General features: G+C 36.8%; 1 protein-coding gene across 2 annotated transcripts in view; it reads right to left on the bottom strand.

Moving 5' to 3' along the window:
- dpyda (dihydropyrimidine dehydrogenase a) overlaps window positions 1–12,102 on the bottom strand; it is a 174,958-nt gene that overhangs the window by 26,150 nt on the left and 136,706 nt on the right. For both annotated transcript variants that reach the window (XR_014604526.1, XM_084103109.1), the window contains one exon: window positions 2,826–2,968. Coding sequence is in view for 1 of the 2 variants with exons in the window: in XM_084103109.1 (XP_083959235.1) it covers window positions 2,826–2,968 (143 nt within the window). In the remaining variant the exon portion in view is untranslated. The remainder of the gene's footprint in view (window positions 1–2,825; window positions 2,969–12,102) is intronic.

Genomic DNA, 12,102 nt, shown 5'->3' with positions numbered 1-12,102 from the left:
GAGCCCAAGTTATTCTGTAATTAAATTTTCATATTAACTCAAAGGACAAATGTCTGAATGCAAAAAAGGCTCTTCAGATCCCAAGTGTTCCCACTGAACAGGTAGGAGAGGGAAAGACATTACCGAAACATTAAATCAACCTTTAAAAATAGTAAATGCATTTATTCAAAGATAGAGATTCAATTTGCATACAGATTCTCTATTTGATTACTCCCCAGACACAAGCAAGCCATGATGTGGAGAGTTTAGAAACACTTTTCAATCTGCAATCTAAATATTATGCTTAACTATACTGTATCTCATTTACAACAAAGTTTTCTAATTAAAACTTTGTATACAGCTGAGACAAATGCAGGGCTGACGATACCAATTAAAAGTAATTGCGTATCAATGCACACACACAATGCGCACCATGACAAATTGTGTCATAAACTAGAAACATATTTGGACTTGAGTTGCATAGATTATTAATTATGGTGACGTCACACAACAAAGCAACCTCTTCCAGGTTCTGATGATGAGTTTGAGCAGCACTGCGGTTCTAATGAGCTATTAAGTATTTTATAAAGTAATTATAATGTTTGTTAATGTTAATGAAATTACAATGTTTGTTAATGTTAGTGAAAGCTATGATAAAGCAAAACACTACTGAAGTGAATGAGAAAAATCTTGCATATAAAAGTAAACAATTAAAATAAAAAATCAGACGTGCAATATGCATCTTTATTGCATTAATACACAATTTTTTTTAAACATTTGATCAAACTTAAGGTTTGATCAAATGTTTAAAAATTATGCTTTTAACCTATTATGCTTTTTCTCTTTTTAAACTTTAGTTAGTATGTAATGTTGCTGTTTGAGCATAAAAAAGATCTGCAAGGTTACAAAGCTCAATGTCTACTCCAAAGGAAGATATTGTATTTAAAGTTCTGCTCTAGTCAATCATTTTATCCCTCAAAACTCATCTTTGATCACCAAAATTACATATTTAAACATTTTTTCTCCTTATAAAAAAATGATTCATGCCTTAAAATAGCTTGAATGTAACTCTACACCCCTTGCTTCATTTAGTATGTCGCGGTTCTATGAATCCATGAATTTTTCCGGGCTTTATGAAGTCATAATGTTCCTTATTTAAATAATCCTTGCCCACGGAATACACAGAAATGAGGACGAGGTCTGGATGAGCTGCTGATGTGTCAAAGATACACTGTTTTGTCCACACCTCATTTGCCTGACGAGCTTAGATTGGTTAAAATTTATTTTAAACACTGTTCCTGAACATTATAATACCGAAGTTTATCTGTGCGCTGCACATTTTACGAAGAACAGCTTCCAGAACCACGATGAAGGCTACACACAAAAGCTTCTCCTGAAATGGAACAGTTTCAACTTTGTCAGGACAATCTGTTGTTTGTGGATGACAACTTGTTAGTATGTCTTATTTTTTGTAGTTGCGTTTTATATTAACAGTTCTAATTATAAGTTTAATGTTGTTGCTACGCTCACCTGGTAGCCAACATTAGTGTTGATATAGTGTTGTTTACTACAGCTTTTGTAAACTCTCATTTTTGTAAGGCTGTTCACCACCCCTTAGAAAAATTAATCATGTTTTTGTGATCGATTACTGTTTGTATAACCGTAGTTTTCCGACAAATATCATGATTAAATGGTGGATAGCATTGTACCTATAATGTACAAGAAAAACATACCACTCTGAAACGTTCTGTGAAATCCGTGCTTGCAAATTCCGTGCATGAAATCCGTTCTGGATGCTCCTATTGTTTGTTAACATTGTCAGGGTCTGAATTGGGTTAGAAGTTGCCACCATCCTTTATATTTACACTAGAGCAGAACTCTAGCGGTTATGGAGGGGTGGGACATTTCCCGAAGTGCTGCCAATCACAGCACACTGGGCCAGCTAACCAATAACAGCACATTTCGTATTTCGGAAGGAGGGGCTTCATCGAAAGCAGAACTAAAGAGAGAGGAGCTGTAATAATGTAAAATATGTGAAAAATAATGTTTTTTGATCAATCAAGCATGAAAGCATATTCTAATACACCCCAATAACAAAATCAAGACTTTGTAAAAGGGCATAATAGGACCTCTTACGGCCCTCGGCCTCATCCTGCTCAGACCCCTTTAATTGACATTGTTGAAACTACTTATTACATTCAAAATATATATTTTTTTAATTATTACTGCAATTTATCAGTATTTGTTGTCCTGTTTGATCTTTTATGGTGGTCTTATTAATATAAAATCATCATTAGATAATATTTGACTTTTGATATTTGTAAAAGTACATGGATGCTTTCCCGAAAAAATAAAACTGTTCTTATTATACCAAATGATTCGTTTTTCAGCCCACTACAGAGCATTTTTGTTTGATTTGAATAAAGTGCTAATATATAACAGCCTGATCTAATACTGCACACTGTCTTGGACAGAGACTCTGGCTTCATCTGAAATCGCCATACTTCCTTACTATGTAGTAGACGAAAACGGTATGTGACAAGAGTAGTATGTCAGAATTCATAGTACTCGTAAAAGACTAGGCAAAGAGTACCAAGATGACTAATTAATTTAGACGAATTTCTGAAGTGTGCATATGATGGACAGTTTACTATCCCATGAGGCCAAGAGAGAGGATTTATGAATGGGAAAAAGTGCAACTAACACTGGTAGGTCACATGACGACATGGCAAATGTAGTCCATTCATACTACACATTGTACTATATAGAACATACTTTTTAGCGGTGGAAAAGTAATTACTTATTACTTAGAGTATGTGATTTCGGGTGCAGCCTCTATCACTTACCTGTAACACTGTGGCTCCTGCATGGAGGAACTGCAATCCGGACTCTGCAGAGTCGATGCCCCCTGTGGCCAGAATGGGAAAACCAGGCAGAGCTTTCGCTATAGCGGACACTGCTCGCAATGCGATGGGCCGAATGGCATTTCCTGCACAGATGCAAGCAAATTTTTTTAAAATAATTTAATAAAAATAAATGAATATATATATTTCAGTCAGGACCACTTTGAGAATGAAATTTATTGACAATCTTTGGATTTGGCGAGAGGCTTAGGCTCTAAGGTGCTCGAGCTGCCATGCTAGACAGCTTGAGATACTTCCTTGACACACAAATCCGCCAAGCCTTTTAATACCCAAATGTTTCTTAGCATATGTTTACAGAAGGAGATATAATGATTATGTACATAGAGTTTCTATACAGAATCCACTGCTCTATTATGAAGATGCTAGGAGGTGAAAAAAATAAAAATAAAAATAAAAATAATGTCCAGTGTGAAGATCTCAGATCTCAGGTGGAAGGACTACAGCAGATATAAATTATCTTCGTTAAATGGCATCTCATCCTCTAAAATTTCAGGCTGAGATTCTCAAGGGAGCGCGGTGCCTCCTTACATTACACCCTTTATTTATTTACCTGAGCCGCAATGTCTTGAATAAAATTAAAACCTCTGATCTGATCCCGCTGACAGACGGGGCCGTTTATCACATTAGATTTAACTTCATTTCACTGACAGCATTTTTTCCCCTCATTGATCAGTGGGAGACATTGTCTCTCCTCATTTGGCGCTGGTGTCACTAAAGACAAAGAGCGCGGGCCAGCGCTCTCTACCACACGCTAAATGACCCTTATTAATGATACGGAGGACTCGCGTTAAAGGAACACCATCTCAGTCGATCTTCTCTGAAGCAGCATGTAAAGTTAATGGCGGCATTTCCACGTATATTGCAGAACATGTGAAACAGCAGCAAATAGATTCAAACACAGGATGCACATTCATCCTATATAACATAAATAAAGGATATTATGTGTTTCCATTAAAAAAAAATCCACAAAAAATATATATTTTTAACATCTCCCCTAGACAGCAGCAATGAGATTAAATGGAAAGAATACAAAGACTTTTACTGATGTCTCTTGATTCTCAGATTTTTATCCCGAGAAAAAGACATAAGCAATCTCATATGTATCTTTCTCTAGAGCTTCTAATAAATCTAAAAACAGTCTCAAAAAAGTGGTAAGATTTGCCATTTGATTGATTTTAGTACGATCTCAAACATTTCTCATCAAATTCTCCCAAAATATCCTAGTAAGGACATGGTGTTACTGAATTTTCAGAGAAACATCTGAGACAGTCGATTCATCTTTTTGCAACAACATTCTGTGCGCAAGCCAATGAAAATAATATACTGACACACATTTCAGTCTACTTAGTCAGGGGACACTTAGCAGGTCTGCCAGCTGACACTCAAATCTAATCCAGCGGATTTAAATGGAAGGAGGACCCATATTCAGTGGCCACGCAGGAAGCGCTTCTCAGGAGGAGATACTGACACCTCTAATTGCATTAGAAATGGATGAGCTACTCTCAGTGACTGCAGCCTCTCCACAGGTAGAACCCTGTCACCCCGGAGCTGTTTACAAACACATGGGGGGAAAAAAATTGCTTTTATGAGACTCTGATGAACAAAAAAGAAATAAAAAAGGAGCAGGGGAGGGCGTTGAAAGATTGACAGATGGTGTCAAACTCCTTCACGACCCTCGTTTTCTTATTGGGAAACAACAAGCCTCATTGTTTCCATATGATGTGGAAGCATGTTGTGTGGCGTGTTGTCATGGTTAGTCTTGCAGAAACCGTTGTCGGGTCACTAGAGGGTCTGTGTTTGCGGGATGGGTGGATGGGGGGTGGGGAGAAAGCTTCTCATCTCTGGCGAGTCCGAGGCGCTTGCTAAAACGTTGCACGTCACACCTGCTATTCCGATGAATAATTCTAAGCACAGACGGATGTACGGAGGAATCAGGCAGGACACTGAGGCCTGGAATTTGGCATCATCAAACAAGAAGAAGAAAGGCAATAGGAGAAAAAAAAATCACGTACAAGGAGAGGCAATTAGGGAAATACACACAGACCTGACCTATGGTATGATAATGAACATCCTGTCTAACTCCCTCAAGCGTACACACACACACACACACACACAGAATGCTGGGAATGGTAATTGAAGCTGAGGAAATATAAAAGAGCTGTTCATTTGTTTCAAAAGAACATAAGCTATTGACACAGAAAGGTTGAACAAATCTGTATTTTGGGGATGAAACTGAAATGTGGAATCAGATGTGAGAGGAATTAGAAGTCACGGAGAAAGAGATGAAAAGCAGGAGCTTGAAGGCATGGTGGAGACGTCAAACATGCACACCCATCATTACCATACTGTGTTAATGACTAATGGGTAATGCTCACAGAGAACGGCCGAGCTCCACTGGGTTTGCCATAAATATTCGTCTTCCATATATATATTTATATTCAGATTTCCATAATTAATGGAATTTGCGAAGGCAAGTGATGCTTCAATATTACTGTCGGTCATTCTTTGAGTTGGGGATTCTAAGTATTAAACACACACTGTTTGCACTATATATATAAATGCTACTTTAATTCTTTAAAGAGGACCTATTATGCCCCTTTTTACAAGATGTAATATAAGTCTCAGGTGTCCCCAGAATGTGTCTGTGAAGTTTCAGCTCAAAAGATAATTTATTATACCATGTTGTAAATGTAGAGAACATAGAGTTTCACTGCAGGTGGGACCACAACCCCATCTAGAGAAACAGAATACCATATAAACTTACTTAAGTGTGGACTTGTTTGACTTAGGCCAGTAAGAAACCATCCAGAACACTAGAAATCATTATCACTAGCATCAATGGCAGCGCTAGGCCGGGAGTTGCCAGAAGGCCTTTATTAACCCCCTGGAGCAGTATGGATTACTTTTATGATGGATGATGTGCTTTTTTGGAAATCTAAGGTACCATTCACTCCCAATATAAAGCTTGGAAGAGCCAGGGTACAGTATATACCTAGGATGGCTTTAGGGTGTGTAAATTATGGGATAATTTTCTGCCACTGGAAACCATATAGCAACATGCCAAAACCACTTAGCAATAAGATACTAAGCAAAAAATAAATAAATAAATCAGCATTTTTGTCTTGTTTTCTGGTAAAATATCTAAATAAACAACTTTAATTTAGAAAAAGTTATGTCACAAATAAAACCTGACAAATTGTGACTGGTTTTAAGAGGAAAAAAACAATTTGCATGTATTTTCTCAGAACAAAATACATTCTTTGAATATAATTTGAATGAAAATGAATAAAATAAATAAATACAATTAAACTGATCTTGTTTTAAGGATGTTCAAATATTTTTAATAGAAAACTAGACAAAATACAGATCAAGAACACTTTGCAGTGCGAACGGAGCCGGACTGGACAACTACAATAGTTGTCTGTCACAACATACAGTGAGAGAGATTCTGAAGAACTACATCTTCTTCATAAAATGTAAAAATCTAGTTCAAAATTATAATTCTGGTTTGTTTGGACACACAAACCCCACAGCTAATCACCCTGACGGACCCATCCGCTGTCTTTCCTGACAGTCACATTAGTATAATAAGCAATTTCTATGAATGCCTGATTGTATGTTATAATAATAGCATCAGGAGATGGCGAATGTGTGTCCTCGTTTAAATGTGATGTAATAAAAGACTTAAGATAACTCTGACATTTGAGAAAATGTCATCAGCTCACCTTTTCTCTTTGATGAAATGATGGCATTACATTTATACAATTATCCGATTAAACAAAGTAACGTGCCAGAATCTGCTGAAAACGGTGAGGGGCACGAAGCCATCGCCGCCAGCCTCAAAAACATCGGCTGACACACTGAAAACTGATAGCAAACAGCAAAAAAAATACTCAAATTATCATCCCAAGTCAAGATCATCAAGGAATTCACCTCGATGCAGGTTACAATGATGCAAAATAGATAATAAAAAAAAAAAAAATGTGTTTATGAACCTGCAAAGGCATAGCACTCCTTAAAGCATACTAAATGGTGTGTGACACTATGGAAACTGTTTCTGGTATCATTGCGTACTATCTAGTGGTCAGGAAGGGACTGATGCATAATTCAGAGATCTGGTCAGAATGCTGGGCGTCTGTGGTCAGTTAAGGCCACTGCACATTGTGAAGTGTGTGACGACCTCAGCACAAATGCCTCCTTTCACATCACCACTGCTGGGTTTAGACACTGACAAAGCACATCGCCTCCTACAGCTGAGAAACTCACTCAAATAATGATTAATGAATGGGAAAAGGACCAAAAAAAAACACATGGTACACTCTACTCTACAACCACAACAATCAAGCATGCCTTTGCTTCAAGGTACAATGGCACTTGTATATAATGGACAGTGTTGGACGCATGAAAAGCTACGTGCATTATGTAATCAGATTACTATTTTGATCTAATGAGTAACTTAACACATACATGTACACATAAATATATCGCATTACTTTTCAGTTTAATTAATTAGCTTAACATTTTTTTAAACAACTGAATTAAAATTCTCTCTCTTCTCTATAACATTGTCACTTAGACGTGCACTAATGCGTACATGGGAACAGACTAACCCCCGTGTCAGGAATGGTAAGAATATAATAATATTCTCAATGTGTTTTTAAAAGAAAATGAATATGTATGTTAATAGTTGTTAAGTTCTCAGTAAAAAAGAAAAGAAACACCTGCAAGGCCTGGAAGATAGCAAACCTAACGCAACACATTACTTTCCATAATAAATTAACTAAGTAACGTAACTAGATACTTTTATAGGGAGTTATACAATATTGCAACACATTACTTTTAAAAGTGACTTTCCCCCAACATTGATAATGGCGGAGGTGGTTTCAAAGCTTTTCTTTTGTAACCATTTTCACATTCACACAAAAACAGACAAAATAATTTGGCATATTGCATGTAAAATGTAAGATATCCAATATTAAATTCTTGTATTACTGTTGAATAAAAGCCATATCACACTTGCAAACTTGAAATTTGTGTGAACCCCCCACCTAAATGCCTTTTCCCTTTTCAGCATTATTTGTTTAAATATGATTGCACTTCACAATTAAATGCATGCATTTGGCAGACGATTATACATTGTAAGTTATTGTTCAACTAACTGTATCAAATAGAAGCAGATGTTACATAACATCATAGCCTGTTTAACATATTTATTCATGGCTTGAATGCCTGCATTACACACCCTGTACAGGTTGTGTAGAATAAGAACACAACCCTTATTATTTAACTGATCTCAACAACATCATGTTGCAGAAATCTGAAAAGTTACGGTACAGGTTAATACACCGTTGTTACATCTAATCAAAGCAGGTTTTTGTAATTATAAAAACCAGCTCACAAAGTAAGGTATGGGGGCGGATGATGTGCTGTAATTAACGCTTAAACTACTCATTATTACTTTTAGATGTGCAAAGCCATGTACTGTAACCTGTTCTAAATTTCCCACCTATTTAATGCTAATCCAATTATGATGCAAATGAGGAAAAGCATGCACTGAAATCACTTACGCCGCTGCATTAATAAATCACAAAGATATATTTATCGATCACTGACTAAAAAAAGCGGAAAAAAAAGCTCTTTTGCAGATACCGCTAAATGTTTCCTAGTTCAAAAGTTTTCAATATCTTAAAAGTTTTATTTTGAGATGATTATTTCCAGGTTTAAATTTGATTTTGAAACCCAGATTTTAAACATGATGTCAGACTTTCGGACTTAACGGTATCATAGTATTATATATGTAATGTACACTACATTGTTACAAAAATATAAATTTTAAATAAATGCTGTTAAAAAAATGTTTTATCACGGTTTCCACAAATATATGAAGGTGTTTTCAACATTGATAATAAGACACCTTTTTTTAGCAGCAATTAAGCACATTAGATTGATTTCTGAAGGATCATGTGACTCTGAAGACTGGAATGATGCTGAAAATAAAGCTTTGCATCACAAGAATAAATTACATTTTAAAATATATTAAAATAGAACAAGAATGGAACAAGAATAGAAAAGGTTCTATTCTTATATGTTTAATTATACCAAGTGCTGTGAGAAAAGGCTATAAATCTCCACCTCCAACATCCTCGCACGCAATAGCCTACTAGTGGACACTTTCTTTATGTGTACAGATGTGACGTAATGACGCAAAGACATGCTCGAATTTCCCGCGGAAATCCACCAGTACCACTGGAATTAAAAACATTATTACAAGCGTACTGTTTTGAATCGAGCTACGGCAAGCAGACAGTTTTGACCACTGGCTGGTTATGTACTTGCTCAAAAATTTATTTTGGATCATTTTTAACCTCAAAAAGTTACGGACTGCAGCTTTAACTAATGTTAACTAATGAACCTTATAGTAAAGTCTTACCAAAAAACACTTTTGAATGGTAGTGTATGTATTATTATTTATCATATTTAATATATTCCCTTTAGTAACACGTTATAACCCTTTAAGCTACTTCATTTAACCTAACACATTAATTAGTTTATGATGAATAAGACATGCACTGAATACTGACATGCTGATATCAAAGTCTCAAGCTTATGTTTGACTGTCCTTTACTAGGTCGATGGACACAAGAGTGATTGACAATCTAATCCAGCGAGTGTGTTAGATGCCTCTTCTGGTGCATGTTCTTATCATTAGCAGTTAGCCTATGGTTATGTTCACAGCCCACTGCCGCTCTCCGCCCATAAGATTTAAGGGCCTGCCCTTTAGAGAATATTTAACATAAAATTGAAATCTTGACAGCGGTGAGAAATCCGTCCTGAGCGAGGCGAATTTAATTAATCAGACCTACTGTACCGTGCTCTGTCCAACACGGCAGGCCACGAATTAAACAGCCGAGAGCTCCCTGCATCTTTACCATATCACCTCCGCTCCGTACGCACCAAGCAGGAGGTAATGCACTGATCTAGCTAGATGCAAATACAAAAAAAGCAAAAAGAAAAACACAAGCAAACAAAACTCAACATATTTCCCAAGAGCCCCTCTCACACAGACGATGCATTTATGACCTGAGCGAGAACCACAGCCTCAGAACTGGGACTGTATTTCTTCTTTATGCAGCACCGCATCTGTGTCGAAACTCTCGGAGGATTGTTTAACTAGCAAACTAAAACAGTGTGTACTCAGAGTGTGAGCTTTTGCATTTGACGGTAATGTGGCTGAACGTACAGCGGGTGACCGCGGCGCTCAAACGTGCCGGGAGACGAGCGGCGTTCTCTCACTGTCATTACAGAAAGATCACGCTTCTGTTACCTTCAGCATGGCAATCACCACAACAGGCACGTAGAATGAGGCATTATGGGTATGTTGGGGAAAGATGAGGTGAGATTGGAGCTCCAGGGGTTAGAAACCGATGCACAGGTGTGTTTTCTCTGAGGGCTGAAGGAATAAAATCTTAGTGATACATAAAATGTTGAAGGAATAACAAACAAAAAATTCCAAATCCATATGAATCTACTCTTTTCAATATAGTAAAAGTGAATAAAGACCGTCAGGCTCCAAAATGAGAAAAAACACCATTAAGGTTTAATACAGTACAAGTAATCCAGGGGTGCCCAATCCTGCTCCTGCCGATCGACTGTCCTGCACAGTTCATCTCCAACCCTAATCAAACACACCTGAAGCAACCAATTAAGGTCTTTAGGATCACTTGAAAAGTAAAGACATGTGTGTTTGATTAGGGTTGGAGATGAACTGTGCAGGACAGTCGATCGGCAGGAGCAGGATTGGGCACCCCTGAAGTAATCCATTCCCTGGTTTCACAGACAAGGCTTAAGCCTAGTCCCAGACTAAAATGCATGTTTAAGATGTTTTAACTGAAAGCAACTTGCACTGACAGATCTCAAAATATTTCAGTGACATTGTTTTGTCTCAAGATGCACAGCAGTAATATTTCTTCCAAGGCACATTTATAAAAGCTACTTAAATGTCTTAATTGAACTAAAACCTAATCCGGCTTAATCTAAGCCCTGTCTGTGAAACCAGGACCATATGACTTGTGCGATAATATGACTTACTGGAGAATATATTATATTATGAATATGACTTCAGAAGAGAAGTCATGATATTTTGTATGACAAACAGACCCAAATTTAAGTCATATTCATAATATAATCTATTCTCCTCCAGTAAGCTGTAAACTGCTTTCAGTCATTTTGAATCATTGCATCATTAAAGGGATAGTTCACCCAAAAATGAAAATTCTGTTTTTAATTACTCACCCTGTCGTTCTATTCCTGTAAGACTTTTGTTCATCTTCGGAACACAAATGAAGATTTTTTTTATGAAATCTGAGAGCTTTCTGGACAGCTACACAAATACCAATTTGATGCTTCAAAAAGTTCATAATGAGACCGTTAAACTAATCCATATGAATTGAGCGGTTTAGTCCAAATTTTCAGATCGTTTTATATGATGAATAGATGGCTTCTATATTCACATACAGAAAGTTCTCAGATTTCATCAAAAAGGTCTTCATTCGTGTTCTGAAGATGAATGAAAGTCTTACGAGTTTAGAACGACATGAAGGTGAGTAATTAATGACAGAATATTCATTTTTGGGTGAACTATCCCTTTAAGTTAAACTAGAGAACCAAAACAATTAGATTCATGAACAAATCATTCGGATCGGTTTGGCAATGGGTCCGACTCCAAAGAATGATTCATTCACAAATCGGACATTGCTAATGAATAACAACATAACATTTAGTTTTTGTCTGAGCAAGTTCAGTTTACTTGAAAATCCACGTTGAGAATAATAATGTAGCGCCAATAGAGTCTCATGAATGCGCAGTCGAGCACAGAAAACCAACGGCCACGGTCAGGATTTTTGTTAAATAATACATTCAATTTTGGTTTGTCTTTAACCAAACCCTATAGCAATTCCCCAGAACATTTGGAATATGAGACACGTGTTGCATGGTACCACTCTGTAATAGTTTTTTAAAAGCTTGATGATGGTCGCTATTCACTGCCATTTAAATGGACGAATGCTAGCGGGACATTTTTTGTCTCCATCTCCAATGTCTCCAGTTGTGGTCAAAAAAAAAAAGAAAAAAAAAGGAACGACATACTGCATTAGAACAACACCAGGGTGAGTAAATTATAACTTAATTTTCATTTTAGGAT

Source organism: Abramis brama, assembly GCF_963993115.1.
Source record: "Abramis brama genome assembly, chromosome: 24".
NCBI classification, from domain to species: domain Eukaryota; kingdom Metazoa; phylum Chordata; class Actinopteri; order Cypriniformes; family Leuciscidae; genus Abramis; species Abramis brama.
This window is presented reverse-complemented; position numbering and strand designations above follow the sequence as displayed.